At 37.8% G+C, this 22,752-nt stretch overlaps 1 protein-coding gene across 1 annotated transcript in view; it reads right to left on the bottom strand.

The window, feature by feature from the left end:
• LOC104511162 (macrophage mannose receptor 1-like) overlaps window positions 1-22,477 on the bottom strand; it is a 35,214-nt gene extending 12,737 nt beyond the window's left edge. Inside the window, exons 1-19 of the mRNA XM_010153658.1 lie at window positions 22,420-22,477; window positions 20,155-20,556; window positions 18,837-19,010; window positions 16,666-16,824; window positions 15,645-15,758; window positions 15,028-15,162; window positions 14,016-14,198; window positions 11,650-11,807; window positions 10,916-11,029; window positions 10,466-10,581; window positions 9,996-10,144; window positions 7,477-7,676; window positions 5,945-6,072; window positions 5,290-5,377; window positions 3,932-4,076; window positions 2,896-2,931; window positions 2,601-2,776; window positions 1,896-1,963; window positions 306-406 (exon numbers count right to left, since the gene is read on the bottom strand). Of these exons, the coding sequence (XP_010151960.1) occupies window positions 306-406; window positions 1,896-1,963; window positions 2,601-2,776; window positions 2,896-2,931; window positions 3,932-4,076; window positions 5,290-5,377; window positions 5,945-6,072; window positions 7,477-7,676; window positions 9,996-10,144; window positions 10,466-10,581; window positions 10,916-11,029; window positions 11,650-11,807; window positions 14,016-14,198; window positions 15,028-15,162; window positions 15,645-15,758; window positions 16,666-16,824; window positions 18,837-19,010; window positions 20,155-20,556; window positions 22,420-22,477 (2,704 nt within the window). The remainder of the gene's footprint in view (window positions 1-305; window positions 407-1,895; window positions 1,964-2,600; window positions 2,777-2,895; window positions 2,932-3,931; window positions 4,077-5,289; window positions 5,378-5,944; window positions 6,073-7,476; window positions 7,677-9,995; window positions 10,145-10,465; window positions 10,582-10,915; window positions 11,030-11,649; window positions 11,808-14,015; window positions 14,199-15,027; window positions 15,163-15,644; window positions 15,759-16,665; window positions 16,825-18,836; window positions 19,011-20,154; window positions 20,557-22,419) is intronic.
• Between the last annotated feature and the right edge of the window lie 275 nt (window positions 22,478-22,752).

A 22,752-nucleotide genomic window follows, 5' to 3' on the forward strand; every position in this document is an offset into this window, starting at 1 on the left:
CACTCAACTTTTTACTTTGATAAATAGTGAAAAACCCTGTAAAAAGGTGCAATACCAGTCTTATAAATCCAGACAGAGACATCTGCATTAAATTACCCATGGTAATGAAATCTCCCCATTCTAAGGACAGAGTCTTACATGACTGGTGGTTACACCAGTAACTGCATCTTGCTGGCTTTTCACTGGAAAGGAATTGCAGAAAACAGTCATAAAAGATTGAGTGACAGCTGACAACAGAAGTTTGACAGCATCAGTTATAATGAGCAGAGACAAGTAAAATCTAATGGGTTATCCTTGTTACTTACCTTGCTCTGACAACATTACCACACAATTTTCATCATTATTTGCAAAGTTGGGCTCATTAGGAGCCCAGGCCACATAGGTTACGGGAGTCCCATCTATCCAGCTTAAAGAAAAGATATACAAGTAGTTATTAATTAATACACTTCAATTTTGAGATGAGAATCATAATTAACATCTCACAATTAAGAAGGTCCATAAGCATTAGTGTGAAGTAGAAGGACTGCTACAGATTTTCCTTTCAAGCATATTTTCCATTGACAGGCAGGAGTGATCAACCATCATTTAATAACAGAAACTGTTTTCAGTTAGCCATAACGTGTAATACAGAAAAGACTATTAAAATGTTTATTTATCTTAACTGATTTCATTGTATCACCTAGTTAATACTATGCTTTGTGGTCTGAGCATTGATGATGTTTTCACAGATGCAAACAAGGACAAAAATACTTTTCTGCAGGTTTTACCCTGAAGAGAAATATTTCCATAAGTTATTTCTATTAAGTCTCATGTCTGGAAACTAATAGACATTCTGTCAGCTTTAAAACCTCTCTTTCTGAGATGTCAACATTGATGTTTTTTCCTTTATGCTTACATACTTTTTACTTTAATACATTGATATTGAAGGAAGAAGTTGACACTGTATTTTAATCAATATTTCAGAATTTAGGTCACTCAGCCTGAAGTGGGAAACAACTTCAGCTTCCTCATCTACCTCTTGATGCTGATGATATAGCTGATCTAAATAAAAGAGCTGCTCACTGGACCCAAGAAACGCTCCTTCTTTAATTTGCGTCCTAAATCAGGAGATTAGAATCATGCACTGACTCAGTCACTATCAACTTGTCTCTCCCCACTCCTCTTCTGCCCTTTACAAGGTTAGTGATTCACAAACACTCAACAGTGGAAATAAAACAGAAAGGTTAAATTCAGGTCTCGTCTAAACCTGTTTCAGTTCAAGATTAGAAGCATAGCCTTTCACCTCCCAGATGTGTCCTAACTAGTAGATGGGAAGGTAGGCAGCATCAGTATCATGCTCTTCAGTATGTTTTACTTTAGTTTTGAGTTTATTTGTGTGTTGGACTTTTTGCAATACTTGTTAATTTTACTGTAAACTTCTGCTGACTTTTCTTCTTGAACGGGAGTTTGCAGAGGCAACCTTAAAGTCCTCTGTCAGAAGCAGCTTTTGTACTCATTGTCCACATCTTCCTAATTCTGAAGGACCTCTCTGAAGCTCTAACATATAGATAAAAAAATAAGAAAGCTAGGCTCTATGGTATGGAGCCTATTTTAAGTGTGTTTATAGATATAAAATCCAGTGTAGTAAAGTATCACTCCAATTTATGGGGCAAATCTTTGAAAGAGATTCGAGAAAGTGTTTATGGAGAGTACAACTGCCAAATCTTTCTTTGGGTAAGTGTTTACTCAATAAAAAAAAAAAAATGTTTTAAGAGTATTCTAAAACTATTCTGTTTGCTTTGTACTTGTTATGCGGAACTGCCTTGAGTTCTTGAAGACAACACAGTACCTCCAACTACATAACATGTAGGAAAAAATACACTGTGTTAAGAGCTGCAGCGGTCATCTTAACTTACCTAAACTTTTTATCAAGACTCACTTTTAGACCAATGAAGTATCCTCTTGACTGACTCCAGGATCCCTCCTAAAACAAAAATATATTATTTTAATTAAAAACAAACAAACAAAAAAATCAACAACAACAAAAAAAACCCAATCCAATCAAAACTTGGAAATAAAATAAGCAGAAACAGATGTGCCATTATCAAGTTCATAGGGCAGTCACTGAAGTCAACAGAAGTAAAGCATGTGTTTAAAGTTAAGCACAGCTATGTATTTACACACTCAGGTGCAGAAGCCACATTTTTATCTAGAACATCAGAGCTGAGTCCTGCAGCGCTGAAGACCCTTAGGATGGGGCAGGAGAGAAGCCGATCTTGTGTCAGAAACTGGTACATGTCTTTCATTTTCCCTCGAGGAATCTAGCATCATCTAATGCCGACCTCAAGCCTCCCCCTCATACAAGCTGCTTCCCAAGCCAGCACATCTGGCACTTCCTCACATCACTCTTCCCACCAGCCTGCCAGCACAGCTGGCACAGAGCAGGAGAGACCAGATCCCATGGGACCAAAAGGTGCATTTAGGGGGAATTATAGATTTCATCTCAGATGGATTTTGTTAGTGAAAATCCTGATGGCTCTACTTCTGCAGCAATTGAAGTTTTGCAAGCAGATTATCAAAATAATTTCTACTTTAGGCTGCCTGTTTATAATAATTCTTACATTTTCTTTTAGTGCTCGCTGTAGGAACCGTCTCTCACTATTGCTGTTAACAACAGCCAAGTTAGCAGAATTCGTCCTGCAAAACTCTTGGGCTTTTTCCATGGAGACATATTCTTTGCTGATGTAATATAGTTTGTCTTCATATATGACCCATCCATCCGCAGTGCGTTTATATGCTGGAATACAAATTAGGTAGCCTTAAGTTCTACGTCTGTAGAGCACAAAAGCTGATTCTAGAAGAGCAATTTTAATAAAAGATAATGAACAAGATGAATAAATGTACTCAAAATCCTACCATATGTGTCGATTGGCTCAGATTTTAATGGCACTCCTGCAAAACAGAAGAATAGAAGGCGTGACGCATATTTGTAATGTGTTCTACGATGTAGCTTGTGACTGACTGGAAACATCAGTGAGGAACAGAGCAGGATTCTGCACTCCTTTGCCATTGACCAGAAAGCAAGCTTAACCACACATTTCAGCTACACATTATGCAATACGCATGACCATCTACTTATAATTTATATCATAAGCTGTGTTTCACGTCAGCAAAGTCACAACTTTGGCTGGGTCATATTCTTGAGCAGAGCAATGTAAGGGACAGTTGCTCTTCCAGTCTGTAAGTCAGAGTAGATTTATCTGAAACACTTTAAAATTTGGTTTTACAGCCCCATTACTAGATATTCCATAATCTTCCAGAGGGGTGGTCTTATCCAGCGGGAGAAAATTTCCACTAGATTTACTTTTGCTCTATCAATCAAAAAATTCTTTCAGTCCCAAATATTCATAAGCAAAAGGAAATATGACTATATATACCGACTGCAAGTTATTTCTGGTTCTAATAGGAAAAGAAATGCCATTTGAACCATTGCTTTTCCAAAAGCATTTGAATACTGAATGACATTAAAGGAGAACTTGGAGCACCACTAAACCTTTGGTGTACAAAGATTCTGAATTTGGTTTTCAGCTTTACCTATGTTACTGTAAAAACTGTATTCCTTACTGTATTGTAAGGAATTCACAACTTCTTACCTCCTACACTACAGAAATACAAGCAAAAACTTCTTAATATTCAAAAATTTTCCAATCTATGAAACCTTTGCAAACACATTGATTATTTATACATCCTAATTTACTTGAAGAAAGAAATCTATTTATTATCATCTAATACTGAAAAATCCTGGCCTATATTATGTGACCCAATGCTCTTGACTTCCATTTAGAAAAAGTAGTTCCTCAAAATGTTGTGACTTTTTCCAGAAACTTAAATTAGAAAGCAACTACTTATGAAGTTATTTAAGGTTCTTGCTTAAAGAGAACAATAACTCTACCTTTTCTTATTTGACAAACCCAGTCAAAGTGTGCTTCACAGATCGAAAGAAGCCATTGTTTAGAATGAGTTCCACCACTGAGTACACCACATAACTTGCGTCCTCCTGGATCTCTTGGACTGTCATCCCAGTTTGTGTACCTAACCTATAGAAGAAATAATCTTTCTTACTCTTTTCGTCTGTTTCAGCAGTTGTACTCTCTACTTGCAAATAGAAACAAACTCTTTTTTATCTGAAAGATTCCATCTCCCACAGAAGAAAAGGTGCAAATATAGGGATAAGAATTTTTACAGTGGGGTAATGATGTCAGTGATCAGGAGATCAGTCTGGCTTGCTATGGAAGGGTTTTCCCTTGTTTGCGCCGCAAGCCCTAGACACAGCCAGAATAGAATGAGGCAAATGGACCGATTCTAATGAACTTTGCTTAGCTGTGAAATTCACCCCCATTCCATTCATGCTAATCATGTGCAGACAAGGTAGTTTTCACTTCATCAGCTGTGACCTGGTTCAAAATTACATTGTCCAACAGCCATCTGGTGACAGTAACCATATCCTGCATCAATTCAGCATTCACATCTTCCCTTCCCTGTGGTTAACGAGTAGGGAAGTGTGGCTTTTGCGGGGAAGTCATGTCCTACAAACCTAGTGGAGTTACTTTAGTAGAAAGAAATATCCAAATAGGAAGGGAGAACTGTTTGATATAACTTACTTGGGATTTTCAAAAAGTTCTTGATGAGATCACTTCCCAAAACTTTTATGGAAACTAATGTAGAACAGAATAAGAGGAAAGGTCCTCACTTGGGTTAAAAAATAGGGAATAGAAGGTAGGAGTAAAGGAGCATAATAAACAACAGAACCCTTCAGAATCCTGGATATTCACATGGGCTCGAGATGACTAGATAAATTAATGGAAATAAATAAATTATTATTACAGAACTGAGCAATGATTCTGAAAGACCCTGAGACATCACTTACCGGGGGATGCAAGTGTGCACTGGGAAATATGTTTGCTGTTTGATTAACTCTTAAGAACCTTCTGACCACTGCCAGAGGCAGGATACAAGGTCTGGTATGATGAATTCTTACGTTTTGATTTTATGTGCTCATATTATATTTTTGGAAAAGAAAATAGGTTGGAGTCCTGTGCAGAAAACTACAGATCTTCATGAGATACAAATGATCTCCATGTATTCAAATGTGTTGCCATGATTTGATTTAAGATAATCAATGTTAACAGCTATGTAAAAGTTTGCAAGGTATCTTCTTTGATGAGGATAACATTAAAAACCTGAAAAGTGTGTGTACAAACCCCAAAACAACTTAAGCAAACAAATTTGATAGAATATTAAAGTACTCACTGGAGAGCCATCACTCCAGGCAAATCCTTCATCTGGATTCAAGGAAAATATACCAAGCCAAACTCTTTGAAACCTACAGCGATTGGCACTAACAGAAATTACAAGGCAGAGCAGGGTGTAAACATCAACACAAAAAACATGCAGACACACATCACCAAACTTTCAAGAGCACATTATGAAGTCCAGTGAAGTCATAATAATTACCCTATTGCTTTTGGTGAAGGACATACAGATACGTATGTACTTTATAGAAATATCTAATATTTCTATGGCTCAGTGGCAATGGCTTATTTATCAGACTTATTAGGGGTACTGATTCTATATTTCCTGTGTTCTGTTTTCTTAAGAAAAACCTTCACAGATTCAGAAAATAGTCTCAGCATCGACTACTTCAAAGTGTTTCTAAAGTAAATATGTTGGTCATGTTTTCTACTGTACTGAAAATACCACCCCTACACACAATTTCATGTATTTCTAGTAACCATGATAAACATGAAACCGTTACAAATATTAATTAGTAGATGAAATCTCAAAGTATCACATTTTCCATGTCTTCTGAGGAATCCATGTTTCAGAAATCATCTAAGAGCATTCATAATAATTCATATGAAACGTGTCTTAAATCTGGTAACTTAAGCACAGAGCAGATACTCACTATATTGTTCTTACAAGTAATGGTACCTCCTCTTTACTGTTAATGGTGACCAGATCCCCTCCTATTTGTCTACAAAAGTCTCGAGCTTCAAGCCATGATTTCTTTTTAATATCTGATCTGTAAAAACACTGTGGAGAAATTACTTTAAAACATATTATATATGTTATAATAAAATAAAGAATTATAGTCTTGCTCAACCATAAATGAGGTTTTATACAAGCCAAGTAAAGGTCCATAAGAGAAATAGCATTAATTACTCTATTTATAAATATTTTGCACTGGAGTTGTCTATATAGTTAGTGTAGTGGTGACAAACAAAGATTCTCTTTAACTTGTTTTACCTGGAGGAGGGCCCAGGCCACCTTCCCAATGAAGGTGGTTGTGGTGGAGAGGCAAGGTGGCCTGGGAGGAGTCTAAAGATACAGGAAAATGAATGACTTCATAGTGGTTTATAACTGTCACTTTGCATTTGCAATATGGTGTCTAAAATTTTGGTAGTTTAATAGAGAATAAGCACAAGTTTGACCAAAGCTAAAAATGATAATTCCAGATTAAGGATCCCAAGTAAACAGCATTCCAGCAGAGTTTGAAAGAAATGAAAAACACATAATAAAATGTGAAGGACTCTTTGAGTCAATTAAGTGATAAGAAAAATTAACATCTCACACTTACTTAGCACATTTCTATTCTGCATGATCCCAAATCACTGTTTGCACATTACCCTCATCTCTTGTTCCAAGTCCCTTTGCATGCCTGCGCAGATGTAACCGAGTGTACTTCAAATACGAGTTATCCACAGCTTTGCATCAGAAACTCTAATAAATTATCCTTCAGAAACACTGGTTTAATTAACTGTTCATGTGACTTCTTGTGCTTTATTCTGGGGAGTTACGTTCTTATCTTAGCAAGGTCCAGCCTTAAGCATTGTGCTGCTTGTGGATACACTTCACTGTTTCTTTACTTCACTCCTTGAACTTTCACACACCTCGGATAAATACAAGATCTTTGCAGAACCTAGTGACCACAACTGTTAAGAGCATTACTAACAGGCAAGCTCTGCTGCTTCTGTTGTTGAGTACAATATTTTGACATTGTTCTCTCAATAATTTTGCAAGTATTAAGTTTTTCCTTCTCTTTTCTTTATGTCTTTCTGGGGACTTGATATTTATGTTCCTCTTCTTCGATTTTCTGCTCAAATGCTTTCAATCCCTGGGACACAAACTTCCTCATTTTCTTTCCTGTGTCCTTCTCCTTCCCTGTGTATCCAGTCTCTTCAACCACATCTTTCTTCCTGAGTTTCTCCTCTCTTATAGATGATTCCCTGAGACGGTTTTTTTGGGTTGTTGTTTGTTTGTGGATTTTTGTGTGGGTTTTTTTGTTTGGTTGGGGTTTTTGTTGATTTTTTTTTTTTTTTGCTATATTCCAATCTCATATTGCAGAATGAAGATGTCATTTCCTTTTTCTCCCCTCCCACCTCCCAAACTGAGTAATTTCAAAGCCTTTCTTGTACTTTTAACTACTTAGGCACTTACTTTAAAACAGGAACTACTGTGGTTGTTTGATATCCAACCTTCTGGGCATGTGGGGACTGGAGCAGTAGTTGTAATAGATGGTGCTGTTGCACTCATTGCCCACTGCTTGCAGATATAGTTTTGCTTTGTCTCACAGTTGAGAACATCCCATAATCCAGCTGCAGTCCCAGTTTTCATGGCTACACATCCTGGATTACTTCCTTTATGAGAAGAAAAAAAAAAAAAACCCAAAACCCAAACATTGCATATGTTATACAGTCAAAATTGTTTAATTCTTACTTACAATCTTTGAACTGCTGCCATTCTTTTGTTGCCATACAATAACACTTGAATAGTAGAATTGTATTTTAGGTGTTCTTCGCACAGGCAAGAGGAGGTCATGACCATTTGGGATCCTGATTTTTTATTATTATTATTTTGCATATCCTGAATAATTTATTCTATAAGTAGACAGTAAGTGGGGTTTGGGCTTGTTTAGTTTGGGGGGGTGGGTTTGTTTGTTTGTTTGTTCTTTACAGTGAAAACCTGTGTTTTCAAGTGAGGATCTCATTCCTACTTACATTAAGCCTGTTTTACACCAGGTAGCATAACCTAGATCACTACTGATTTTTGGTAACAGAACCCTCAGTGCATACATAGGGCAACGTGCAAACCTCAACAGAGGTGTGATGAAACTTATCACATGATATTTGTTGTAATTTTAGTGTATTCTCTCAGAGGCAGAGTTGCATATACCACACAAGATGCACACTGTGGGCTAATAAAATGTCTAATTTGTCTGCTTTATTGATTCCCTAAATATTCTTAACATTTTATTTGTTTTTTGATTCCTGTTGACCACAAACCTGATGCTTAAATGGACCTGTCTACCATCATGTCAAGAACTGAGTCCTGAAATGACATGGTAAACTGTAAGTCCATCATTTTATGTTAAGAGATATGTTCCTATGAGCATCACTATCTGCATCAAAGTTTACCTGCCATTCTCCTGATAATGCCGAGTCACTTGTTCTCCTGAGATCATCCCGCATTTTATCACAGACACATCTTCACTATCAGAAGCAATTTAGTATCATCAGCAAATTTTGTCACCTCACTATTTCACCTTTTCCAGATTGTCTGTAAATATGTTGGACAGAACGGGCTTTGGTACAGAAAATTATGGGACTCTGTTGGTGAACACTCTTCCCCAGTAAAAAGTATCCCCCCTAAAAAAACCCCACCTTCCATTCCCTGCCTTTTTATCGAAATTTGTATTAATTTAAGAGCTTTCCTGTGTCAGGTCAGATCAGCTGAAACACTTTTGGTAACTGAGATAGACCACACTAACTAGATCTCCCTTATTTGTATGCTTTTGGCCCCTGTGGGGAGCTCCAGGAGATCTGTGAGCATGACCGCTCTTTACACAAGCAATTTTATATATCTTTGCCATTAAATCTTTATTCTATTCTTTATTACAGATTCAGCTGATTTACCAATGACCCACTGGTCTGTATTTACCCACACCTTCCTGAAACCATTTTAAATGTTGACAGCAAATCTGCCTTTTTTTCACCCCTTAGTAAACTGTTCATTTGAATGTGTTACTACCCTCTAAAACAGCCTTGACAGCTAAATGTAACCTTTACAGCTCTTGGATGCTTTTGCAGCTGTGCTTAGCCCTCACTTGCTATCCTTCAGGTCACCTATTTGTTCCCAAATCTATTCTAGACTCCCTGATCATATCCTCACAAACAATATTTTCAGCACAAGAAGTCAGATTTCTTTCTCAGTGAAGACAGATGAAAGGAAACTAATTTTTCTTCACTGATGCAGAATGATCTCCGAGCTCTCCCTTTAAACTCTGATCATCTCTTGGCACCACTGATTCTCTGGCAAGCTCTCTTTTCATGATATTTACAGAAGTAATTTTTGCAATTTGCCATTTTTTATTTTGTTTTACATTTTAGAACCTCACTGAAGGTTTTTGAGAAATTTTTCAGACAAGTGATCACTAGGAGGGATGTAGTATATATCAGGGAGAGCAGATTCCCTCATGGTATTTTGAAATCTTGGGTTTTGTGCTTCTTCACAGTATGATCCCATGAATGCAGTTTTCTTAGCATCCCAAGTAAAAAAAAAAAAAAAAATATGATCATTTTTGATACTGTGATTTTTTTTAAATTTTAATTTAAAATCCTTATTACAATTGCTCTGTTTCAAACTCTTCTCCCAGGGTAACTACACTACCAGAGAGAAGAGTGTGGAATAGTCTCAGAAACTGCCTGTAACTCCTGTTTATCTCTTCATGAAGATGAGCCAAAATTTTAATTGTTTGTGTAAATATTGAAGATGTCCAAATTAAATACTGCAGTTCAGATTGTTCCCTTTGAAATGAAAAGATGGGGTTTGAGAACTTCTAGTTATTGTAAAATATACCAAAAGCTTAAAGTATAAAATTCAGAGGACGTTGCCAATTCAAACCCAAACAGGGACCATGACCTCGGAGAGCACCTATCATCCACTGTCATGACACCTACCAGGCATTGCTGCATCCCAGTGAGTGAAGGAGACAGCTTCACCATTGGACCACCTGAACATGCCTTGGTCCTCCACATCAGAAAGACCAAGCCAGAAATATTTCTCAGGCCTCAGCCCAACGAGGCTCGTCAGATAGGCTTGTTCATACCTGTAAAAAGGATCAAAACATGCAAGTGAAAACAGTCATTTATCTAAATCCTACTTGTCTAATCTGATGATTAAACCTTTTCTCCTTTTCCTTCCTTCAGACTGGGGGAGAATACCTTATGATAGGATTCTGACTCTCTATAAATCAACATCCAAGACTTTAATAAATCAAGAACAAGGCTTTTTGGTTGTTCAACTAGAGACCTCATCTGTAACTTGGATAATTTGTTATTGGATGTTGTGTTAGAATTGTAGTTCCATGAATATTTCAGAACATACAACCTTTACCTATTTAAAAGCCAAGGAAAAGTCATTATCATACCTACTTTCAACTGTAGCTAAGTAACCTTTTTCTTCCTCACAAATGGTGTTTGCTTCTGAAAATGTTGCTGGAATATGTCCAATAAAATAGCAGTAGGTCCCATATCTTCTCCAGCCCTGTAACATGATGTTAGGATTTCCATATAACTTTCAAATAATTGTGATACTGTCAATTAAGTAAGCTCTACCATTTTAAAATGAATGAAGCACAAGAATCATGAATATTATAAATTAAAAATCTTTTGCAGTAAAATTACATGTTCCTTCTAAGTGGTTTCTGTAAATGGCTTTCTGAAGTTTCAAGTGACAGAGAAACTTCATAAGTAAAAAAAAAAAAAAAAAGGAAAGAAGTATATGTAAAGAATATAAATAATTCAAATAATTCTAGATAATTCTCAGACAGGGTACTTATTTGATCTGGGAAATTGATGTTCCATTCTTATATACTTACTTTTTTGCAACCTGCATCAGCACTTTCCTTTTCTCCAGCTATTTGTGATATAGGTTTTCTTTTACAAATGTAGCCAGCTTTCTTCTCACATACATAGTCTGCCCAATACCCATCCTGTGACAGGAAAAAGAATGAAATAACAACCAGATTAAGATGAATAATCTAAAGAAAATTAATAATTTCTTTTTTTAAGAATAAAAACTATTCATTTTCCTTCTCTCAATTTTGAAACAGAAATATATTTTTCTTTATCCAATTCCCTTATTTGTTAAAAAAAAATAAGTCTGCTCACATTCAGTGAAATGGCAGACTGGTCTATAGTGGTCCAGCTACAGCTGACAGTGTTCAGAAGGAATGAGGGTGCAGGGAGCTGGTCCTCCACCTGTTCTGCAGGGCCCAGCACAGGCAGTTGTGCCATGCAGGGACAGGCAAATTAGCAGGCACAAAGGAGAGGAAAAGACACAGGAGAATGTACTCAAACTACATTCAGAGACCTGTTTTATAGCCCTAATAATTTCACTGCTGACTGTAAGATGAATTTAAAGAGAAATCTTTAACAGTGATGCAGTAAACTAACCTTTTTTTTTTTTTTTAAATGAAAGGTCATATTTTCTCTTATCCATTGTCCCAACATCCCTTTTTCTGGCCTTAGCCAGTTGCTGAAATAGCTGGGCACATTATTCCTTTATTAAGAAGCCAGTTTCAATATTAAAATATGTCTTGGATAATGTTACCTGGCCCTTGATCAGGACACAATGTTCTGGCCTGTTGTTTGTGGTGGATGGCTCTCCCAGGTGCCACTTTGTGTATGTCACTGGCATACCATCACTCCATTCAAAATACATTTGAACCTTATGATCATTCAGCCCAATCCATAGCTTGTCTGTTGGCCCTAAAACATGGAAACACAGCACTAGAACAAACCTCTTATGCTGCTGCATCCTTTTCACAGAACACTCAAGCTCTAGAACATATAATCCCTTTCATAAATTTATGAAACGTGAAATTTAGTGTGCTGCATTATAATTTTATAAATTTATATTTTCACATAGATATTAGAATAAAGACCGTATGCTTTGGAAAATTATGCTGTAATGAAATCTCTGAACTGGATAAAAAAAATTTTGCTTCTCTTCCTGATAGCTGTGGGAGAAGAGTAAATTAGCAGCCTAATGCTAACATGCTGTGGTGGTACGATAGAAATGAGTGAATAGTTATTTTTCAGGTTCTGTTGCACTGGTCAGATTTTAAAATACTGTTCTTATTTAACTTGAAGCATGAATGTTTTAAGCTACTTTCAATAAAATAAAATTAAAAAAAAAAAAACAAAACAAAAAACAAACAAACAGAGAAATCCCATAAGAGTGCTCTTCCTACCCTAGATTAATTGTTTAAGCAATAGGTAAAAATCACAGTTTCAATAACATCCAAAACTCAGTAGGGGAAGGCTGTCAGCATCTGAATCAAACTTCAAGGCTGGCCCTGCTGTAATCCAGTGCTGGACTCAATGACCTCCAGGGTTCCTTCTGACCTAAACCAGTGTATGATCCTAGTGTGGCCAGCAGGAGTAGGGAAGTGATTGTCCCCCTGAACTCCGCACTGGTGAGGCCACACCTTGAATTCTGTGTTCAGTTTTGGGCCTCTCACTGCAAGAAAGGCACAGAGGGGCTGGAGTGTGTCCAGAGAAGGGCAACATCGCTGGGGAAGGGTCTGGAGCACAAGTCCTGTGAGAAGCGACTGAGGGAGCTGGGGGTGTTTAGCTTGAAGGAGGCTGAGGGAAGACCTCATCACTTTCTACAGCTACCTGAAAGGAGGGTGCAGAGAGGTGGGTTTTGGTCTCTTCTCCCAGGTGACAACTGATAGGACAAGAGGAAGTGGCTTCAAGTTGCCCCAGGGGAGATTTAGATTAGATATTGGGAAAAATTTCTTCTCCACCAAAAGGGTTGTCAGGCATTGGAACAGGCTACCCACGGACATGGTGGAGTCACCATCCCTGGAGGGATTTAAGAGACATGTAATGAGGTTCTTAGGGACATGGTTTAGTGGTGGACTAGGCAGGGCTAGGTTAAGGTTGGACTTGATGATCTTAAAGGTCTTTTCCAACCTAAACTATTCTATCATACTATGAAGCCATGGTTTTTGGCATTATTAAAAGGAAAGCAAGGAAAATTAAAAGTAAATTTAGGCATAATGAAGAGAGGTATGGATTGATGTCCATAATTTCTTTAGTAGTTGCTAAACTGAGGCATGATAAGAGAGTTAAAAAGTATAAAAACCAAAAATATCTCCTTTTATGGTTGGATGATAAACAGAACAATTACTTTTTGATGAAAAAATTTTCCTCTTTTGAACATATTTCACTTTTTCAATAGTTAATTAAGGCTCTTAGTACCTCAAAGCAAATTGTTAACAGGGGCACAAAGTAGCAACATGTCTACGGACTCCTCAGGTTTCTGCCAGGAATATTAAAAAGGCCATGGCGAGACCCCACTGACACGTTAGATCCAATGACTTGAGAACAGTTCTTTAGGCAGCCCAGGCAATTCCACAGCTTGCTGCCTGGAAAACACCTTGGCTAGCTTTGCTGATCTTTTCCATCTGGCACTGTAGAGAGCTAAATTATTCTGCAGTAAGTTTCTTCTACCACCTTTGCAGAGTCCTGTGAACTTGCTGATCTGGGTACTGGTTGACCACAAGACAGAATGACATAGAGCCACACTGTAAGTTCCCCAAATGCACAGAAAGCAGTACAAATATGTTGGTTTTACATAACAAGCACTCTTTCAAAGTGGAAGTTACATTTCATAATCCTTTCACTCAGAAAGCTTTTCACTGGAATGACTGATGTCTTTCTACCCTCATGCAGAGCAAAGGTCAAGTAAAGACAATCGAGTACATCAGCAAGTTGCAGCACAGAAAGTGGCATCTGTTAGGAAGCAGAAGGAGAAACACCGCACCAGCCTAACCCCACTGGACCTCTGTCTCCTTGTATGTCTTTGGCTTCAGTGTTTCATGTTAATACAGTTGCTACATGTCAATTCAGCTAGCTGGTGCTTCTCACATGCAGACAAAGGCAAAAGCCCCCTTTGGAAACACTCACTGTACCCAAGACGAGAGACCATAAAGCTGTGCTCCTCAAGATTCTGGATGCTGGCCAGATGACTCCCTTCCTTCTGACAAGAAGTCAAAGCTTCTTCCCATCCTTTGGTCTCCCTGAAGATCTTGTAACAGTGATCTATATATGGTACCCATCCATCTGGGCAAGTAACATGCCCAGTGTCAGCTAGGAACAAATATCAAAGGAGTTCAAATGCCATGCAAGGGACACGACACTGAAACTATTTTCATTTATTCTGTGCAAAAGTTCTAAACTCAGATTTTCTGTGGAAAAATATCCCTATAAGGAAACGATGGACACAATAAAATATAAATACGTTTCTAGATCTGGCATTTTCTGTCTTGGAAAAGGAACACTTAAATACAAACATTATTTAATGCAAATTCTAAGGTTCTTATATAGCCAAAAGTCTGTAACAAATACACTAATGTAGTAATTTGAACAGCTTCTCTATTACTTAGTACCTATTTGTCATAGAAATCAGAAATTATCGGCAGCTAACATAGAATGCTTACGAATTTTTAAAAGATTAATTACGTTGATAAAGTGAAAGTCATCTAGACAGGTTAAGAACTAGACATATACATTGATAAACACCAACATCCTTGTACACTTAAAATATCTTTTATCTTTGCAATGCGTCAAACTTTCTTCCTTTTGTTTATTTTTACTAATGCCCCTGTTCTGAAAAGTAATTTTTGGTTTGCTCTCCCTTTTCATGCTCAGTAGTGTGTGTGTTCAAATGGGAAACCTGTCTGCGAAACAGGGACAGATGGGACAAGTTGGACACTCTTTGCTTTTACCTGTTTTATTCTGCGGGTTTTGTGACTGGTGATCAGCATAGAAAATGTGCAATACTTGTAAAAAGCAAACCAGAAAAACAAAAAATAGTTTCTATTTCTAATAAAATTCTCCTGCCCATCTTTATCAATGTGAATGCCAAGCAATTAAGATAACAGCTTCTACTTTTAATTATCAACACGTATCAACATACCTGAGGGAACTAAGATAAAGTTTCTTTTCTTACAAATGTAACCAAGTTTCTGATCGCATTCCCAATTTTGCCATTTAGATCTTGTTTCAGGATTCAGAACCACGCAGAGTTTTGCAGATTCTGGAGAGGGACTTCCTTTGGGAAAGGTGCAGGAGGGGGGAAAAAAAAAAAAGTGAACTTTTCTGACAGGCAAATAGCTCTAAAATGCACAGGAGAAATCACTCCTGGCTGAAGTGAGAGCCCCAAGGACCATGTCTTTCCCAGCTCTGGCAAGAACTGAGGTAGGTGTCTGGTAATGGGAATGTCTGTATGAATTCGGGTATCATTTAAGTGGATATGAACATGTAACCCCCTCATAGTTTTGTTGCTAGAGACAAGAAATGAAAGACTATATATTTTTGGGAAAGACACTATTGCTTTCAGAGCTAAAATAATTTTTGCAATACATACAAGTTTCTGGCTTGTATCGGTATAGAAATAAAGCTTCTTCTAAAGCAAGAAAAGCTAAAATACTTATCTCATGGCATATCCATCTGATAATAAAATTTAAAGCAGTATTTGAGGTATATATATATTTTTTTCTTTGGAAATATAGAATAAAACGTAGTCACAGCTACCTGGAGCCCAGTTTAAGTAGTGGAAAGGGCTGCCTCCAATCCATTCCCATCCCCTCCTCAAGTCCAGTCTGTTGAGTCCAATCCACAGTGCAGAATCTGTACCTTCTGTTAACTCTAAGTAACCAAAGGAAGAAAAATTATTTTTTTATTAGCAGTAGTCACTAATGATGTCTCTAGGAAGACTTACAATTCTTAAATGGCTAACTACAAATATCTTCAGATACTGAGAGAACTGATAAATTGAAATATGCCAAAGCTTTGATTTCTGTAAAAAGTAAACAAACAAAAAACCCCATTCTTATTCTATTACCTAATGTGAATTGAGCTCAGAAGAGGTGCCGCAGAGTATATCCAAAATGAAAGTGTTTCTATACAATAGGATAAACTGTGTACAATACTGGATTTATTCAAGTAGAAATATTGGTACAGTGTGAGTATAAATAATAATAAAAGCTCTTTGAAGTCAAATTCATCATTAAAAATAACAGCAGAGGGTTTCTTCCATACCATTCCTCCATCAATACATGGGTAGGTACAGCCATGATTTGGGATCTCTAAATAACTACTTCTTTTCAGTTTATCAAATGAATGAGAACATCAGATGTCAAACTGCATTTGACACAAAAGATATCTTTGTGCCAAAAAAAAAGATATTACTTTTCTCTTATTTTCAATTTGGTTTAGAGGCTCCTTTTGATCAAAAAGAAAAAAAACTTTCATTTACTTTTCAGAAGTTTTTTTTCTCCTATAAATTAAAAAAAAAAAAAAGATGAGGTTTTAATATAAGATAACATTTTAAAATAGAAAGCCAAACTGCTGCAATTGCAGGATGCTGGAATACTTTGTAATCTGTTTAAATTTAGCAGTGATTTTGATCCAAACTTGCAAATTCTATGATTTTATTTAGTTATGCATATTTAGGCTCATAGACATTAGTCAAAACCATATTAAATAGTCTTTAACTGTTATGATGGACTGAACTGATCCTGAATCTACGTCAAGGTTTGCTTTACTTCCTTACCTTTAAGGTATGTTTGCTCATGAATGTCTGTGATACTCAATAATTCTGCATTTTGCTGCTGACAGCTCTTCCTGGCTTGGTGCCACGTGACAGCCGAGTCAGAGTTTATTTGGTAGTGGACATTTCTTAACAGATCTGTAGTCCAGGTAGTGTCTTTATCTATGGAGAAAATAATTATTTTGGGGGTGATAGTAACTCACCCCCAGAAAAATGAGTTGCAGGTTCTCCTTGTGCTTGGCATTCTCATTCAATGTCACCTGTGCTCTTCTTTCAAGAAGACCAAAAATGTTACAAGGGGGATGAGGAAGGATGAAGTTAAGGCCTATAAACTGACAGATAGCATTGGCAAATATTGCCTCCTGTTCCATGAAGATACATAATTCAGGAATTTCTACAAGGGAAATGATTGCATAGAAAAATATATAGCATGGAGTGCTGTTGCAGAAATCCTGGGTGAAAACTATAAACATATGCAACATCTCCTCCTCCTTCTGGACAGCAGTTCCCACTGAGAGCTGTGAGAACCAGCTCTAGACCTGAATTTAGCATCAAAACAGTTGTCAGATAAATCCCACCCTTGCAAAGAGCTTCTGGATGTGCCTGTGACACAGCTTCAGAGCCCGGGCACTGCAATGGTGCTGAGCTGCATCGTGCTCCTCTTCTGATAACCTTTGTGTCTTCGGTCTGTTGAAGATCTGTACATGCCCAATCAAGCACATTATGAAATTGAATCAGATATTTGACTGTTCCCAGAAGTCGGTATGAAGCTGAATTAAAACAAAACAAAACCCAAACAAACCCCAAAAAAACTAACTGGGACTGGCTTTCAAAAGCTTTGAAAGTTTTTCCTTGAGCCTATGTCACACACCGTTTGGGCTCAGTGTCCTTGGTGTCTTTGTAGGGACCTGAAAGCATACTTGACTATGGATTTGAACAAGCCAAAAGCACATTTGGAACCAATTAGTGTAAAGTGGCATTTTAATAATAAAACGCAATGTTGAACAGGAGCAATGAGGAGGAATATTGGAGAAAGCCGAGAAATGTCAGGAGTCTTCAACACCTTGAATGCAAAACTTCCCTGTCAGTAGCAAGGCCATAAAGGGGGATGGAGGGGGAAGTGACCACAGGACTGGTAGACATTTTTCAGAAAGTGATTGAACTTGTAGAGAAATACCAGGGACAGGAGGCTGTTGTTAGAATGGACAGGAAAACTGCTTCCCAGCCACTATGAGGATACATTCCACTTAAGTAAAAAAATATTCACATGACAACCATGCAGACTGAAACATTAACTTGATTATTTATCTTCCTACAGCACTTTTTTTGTGTGCCCACATCCATCACAACAGGGTCCTCAGAGAAGGGTTGTACAACGGTGACAGTACACGTCCTGGCTGGGAAACAGTGAGGACCTCAAAATTATTATGCTGCTCAGCAACACGCCCACAGTTAGTGTGAACTACATGCTATTTTACTCTTCAATCACACTTTTCTCCACATCTTTATCCAATGCGTTATTTCCTTGCATAGAGAGCTGCAGGATGTGGCAATATACCAGAAGGATACTGACCCCTTGGAGCGAGTCCAGAGGAGGGCCACGAAGATGATCAGAGGGCTGGAGCACCTCTCCTATGACGAAAGGCTGCGAGAACTGGGCTTGTTCAGCCTGGAGAAGAGGAGGCTCTGAGGAGACCTCATTGCAGCTTTCCAGTATCTGAAGGGGGCCTCCAAGGGTGCTGGGAGAGGACTTTTTACAAGGGCCTGTAGTGATAGGACAAGGGGTAACGGGTACAAATTGAAATCAGGGAGGTTTAGATTAGATGTCAGGAAGAAATTCTTCACAGAGAGGGTAGTGAGGCACTGGAACAGGTTGCCCCGAGATGTTGTGGATGCCCCATCCCTGGAAGGGTTCAAGGCCAGGCTGGATGTGGCTTTGAGCAACCTGGTCTAGTGCAAGGTGTCCCTGCCCATGGCAGGGGGGGTGGAACTAGATGATCTTTAAGGTCCCTTCCAACCCTAACCATTCTGTGATTCTATGATTCTATATCATATAGTAAATACATCCTTGTAAACTATGCATTGTTATAAACATTCATATTCTGCTAGTGCTGGTTTCCCAATACTCCGCTGAAGAGAATTGCATGATTCCTGAAGGTAAATTGCAAATTTACCTTTTGATGGGCAAAATCCATATCGCTGGTCTGTGTCATAGTCTGCCGTGGTTGCACACCAGAGCCAGCCATCTGACCGGCCAGCATCCGTGCACTCGGCATACCACTGCTTATTGTACATGAAAGGGAATACACAGGGTGCCCCAAAAGCATTTCCTAGCAGCGTAAAGATCTCTGAGAAGACAAAATAAGGATAGTATGGAAAATAATAAATGAATGTATACTGTGAAAAATGTGAAGGCTACGCTAAGGGCTGAATTACATCTCAGTGTTTTTCATGTTACCTTCTCCATAACAAAATTGATTTCAACACTCTTCCAGACTTCAGCTGCTGACATAGGTTTTAGAGCAGTGCTATTCTTATGTAAAGTAATATTTCATAGTTGATGTCTACAACTAGATTTTTGTTCTGACCAAGAGGTTTTTACAAACTTAATAAAGCTTCAGAGCTCTGCCCTAAGATACTACTATTTTAAACAATGTTAAGATTTATATAAAATGTGAAACAGAAGGAGTTAATATTTAGAAGTCCTACTTCCTAGAAAAAGTAAACATCAGGTTAGACAATCCATCTTTGTTTTTCTTCCAGTGACCGTTTAAGTATTTCACATACAGTGGCACAGCTCCCACACGCAAGGCTCAGAGTTTAATACTTCAAATATCCTGTGCAGTGTGTTTTTAGAGCATTAATTCTGAATGTAGGAAAACATTCAGAACAATCAGACTTCAGCTAATCACAAAGGGTAACTGCACTTAATGCTAATCATTCCATGAGCATCTTCATTTGCTGAGTCACAAAATCCACACATCCTCTGCCTTACCTGTACTTCCAGCCCTTTCTCAGCTCACCTGTAAAGTGCTTCTTTCTTGCGGACATGATTTTCTTTCCTTGTTGGTATTTAAGAAACTTATCAGTTTATACTCTCTATTAACAATATAGTGACACATTATGGTGAGTAATAGCGACTTCGGAGAATACTTATATATAGTATAAGAGGAAATAAGTACGTATATTTATACCCTAACATGTAATATATACTTAGAAAATATATAGAGCATATCTAATACTTATAATACTTGTAATACCAATATACTATAATACACTAAAATAACATGTGTATTATGCAACATATATATATATGTATACAGTACATGCTTGGCCATAAATATGACATTAAACTCAAAGCCAATTCCCTCAGTACATTGATTTTCTAAAACTCTGATGGTCATTGAAAGGATCAGACTAGTCAGAGATCGAAAACACTCTAATACTCATAAAGAAGTTAGTGCAAAGGATAAAAGAATCAATTTGCTGTACCTTCATATCCCTGGGGACATAAAACATCCATGGCCCCATAGATCTTCCACTTATTCTTTGCACTTAGCTCCTTCTCTAATAAAACATTATCATGTTCTTCTTTTCCAGGACTGAGAAACAAATCTTCTCCTTGGATTGCAAGGAGGCTTTCATTTCTGCATTCCCACCACTGGAGCTCACTTGTTTGATTACATGGATACAGAGTGATCACAGCCTGATCTTCCTTTGACCTCACCCCCAGGCATAGGTTCAGTCTCACACTCATAAGCTGATGATCAGTGATCCACCTGAATTTTTGTGATTCGTTCTCTTGATGGCAAGTGGCAGTTCTAACTGACTGCGTGACAGATGCCTGAAGACAGAGCTTGTTGACTTTATTATGTATTAAAAATGTTTCAATGTCTGTAAAACAAGGCAATAAATAGTTAAACGGTTAATATACAATATATATATAGTGGATATGTGACATCATTCTGCTTCCCATTCTCATGAACAAGGAGTCATTATATTCATATCAGATAAAAACATGATGGTTTTGAACAGAGCCCAGTGCCACATCAATTTTACTGATTAAAAAGCAATGGGGTGGACAACAGGATATGTATTTCGTTATTATATGTCACCATACTGTTGATTAGTGGCAGTCAGCTGCATCAACAGAGCTGAGCACAGCTTGTGGAACTGATTTACTTCAGTCACGTGAATACCCTCAACTACACTGCTATTAAAATTTCCTTGTTTCAATCTACCCTCATATGCATGGCCTTGTAGACCTCTGACCTCTGCAAACTGTCCTCACCCTGCCAGATCTTACAGGTCTCCTGGTGGGGTCACACCTGTCTGTGCTGGGCCATTTGTCTCCCAAACCCACATTTCCTCTCCTTTTCACTGTATAAATGTGGGTGAACACCTCTGAGCCTCAAAAAGGGTACTCTGGGCTCATTGGCCTTGCTGACCTACAAGACTTACAGTATCTACTATGAGCCATTGCAATGCAAAACTAAGAATAATGTTGGGAAAGCAATCACAGTTTGAAAAAGTAGCAAGAACTGGGTAGTAGTAGTATCTGACCACCATTTGGCAACGTGGAAAGGCTGGTGGAAGTTAGAAGGTCCACCTGTACCAGAAGTTGGGTCCCTAGCTCTCCAGGTAGTTTCTCTGATCAGGTCTACAGTGTTGCCTCCAATGTAAAGTACAAGTAGCTGAGCCAATTTAAGTCCTATAATGAGTTTATCAGTAGCAGCAGTGAATCACACCTATGAATTTGCTCAGCTGCTTTGTGGTGTACTTTGTGACCCACCTGGTTGTATTTCCCTCCAGAGCTTGTGGGATTCATAACTAATTTTAATTCCTGATACATCTCTTGATCACTGGGTGTCATATTTAATTACAATGTATTTAAAGGGCTAAAGAAATTTTATTTACAAGCCTGCAAAAAGTTGAAGTCAATTTAGTTGATTAAATATACAGTACACTGAAAATAGTTATTCTGGCCTGCTATGATACCATGGATGGTTAAAAAAAACTGCCACATACTCTGAGGAAAACTGTAACAATTTTAACTCAGGAGCTAAATTTAAAACGTTTTAACCTTAAACATTCAGATCTCTAGAAGCTATCTGTTTTAACACCTACAATAAAACTGCAGCCAAAGATTTGGTGGGAATATTGTCACTGCAATTCTACAATAGCTTTCAGAAAGAAACTTAATCCAACTTTATTTCATTTTATTTTCATCCACTTTATCAGTGCCAGTGAATTCAGTGAGTCTATTCAAAACAGTAAATTAAAATAATCCTTTTTTTCAACACTAAATCTCTCTGGATTGCACAGCCATCATCTGTGAACACCTTAATGTCCTACAAATAATTCCACATTTCACCACTCCTGAAAATTTTCCTGCCTGATTTTTCTAACCATTACCCGGACACCAACAGCTCAAAAATCAGAACACAGAATTAAAGACTAAGAAAAATTAGACATGTAAACATATCTCATTATTTTCTTAGTTCTAATCTTCTGGCATTATTGAAATGTTACTGCCACTACACATGAATAAAACCATTAAGAATTCAGTCTTTGCTTCCTTTTTTATCCATTTCTTTTTTCTGTTAGATCCTGCCATTAGAAGACTCCCCATCTATATGTCCCAAACTAATAATGTACATATAGGCACTGCCAGAGTGCCATAAATCACCCAGAAACACCAGAGGAGGTGGAAGCACTTTCAGACACCTTTACAGGAGGCAAGCAGGAGGCACTTACCCACCAGCTGCAAAGCACTGTGAACAAGAGAAAGAACAAGCAAGAACCCAGACAACATAATTGTAAATGCTGTTTTCTTCCCTTCACCAAAAGCTGGATGACGAGAGCTGCTAGCAACGAAGTCCTACTGAGGAGAGGGCAGTGACCAGTCCTCCTCAGTTTCGCTGGCTGGATGGTTGGATAGAAAGCTCTGAGTGCTAAATAAGGAAATATTCTGTCACATGCCACATTTCAAAAAAACAAGACCACACCACACAAATTTTGCTTTTGACAAAGAATTACTACTCACTGAAGTCAAACCGTGCTGCCTTGCGAAAGCAGGTGATGTCTCAA

This window comes from Eurypyga helias, unplaced genomic scaffold (assembly GCF_000690775.1).
Source record: "Eurypyga helias isolate BGI_N326 unplaced genomic scaffold, ASM69077v1 scaffold26246, whole genome shotgun sequence".
In the NCBI taxonomy this organism is placed as follows: domain Eukaryota; kingdom Metazoa; phylum Chordata; class Aves; order Eurypygiformes; family Eurypygidae; genus Eurypyga; species Eurypyga helias.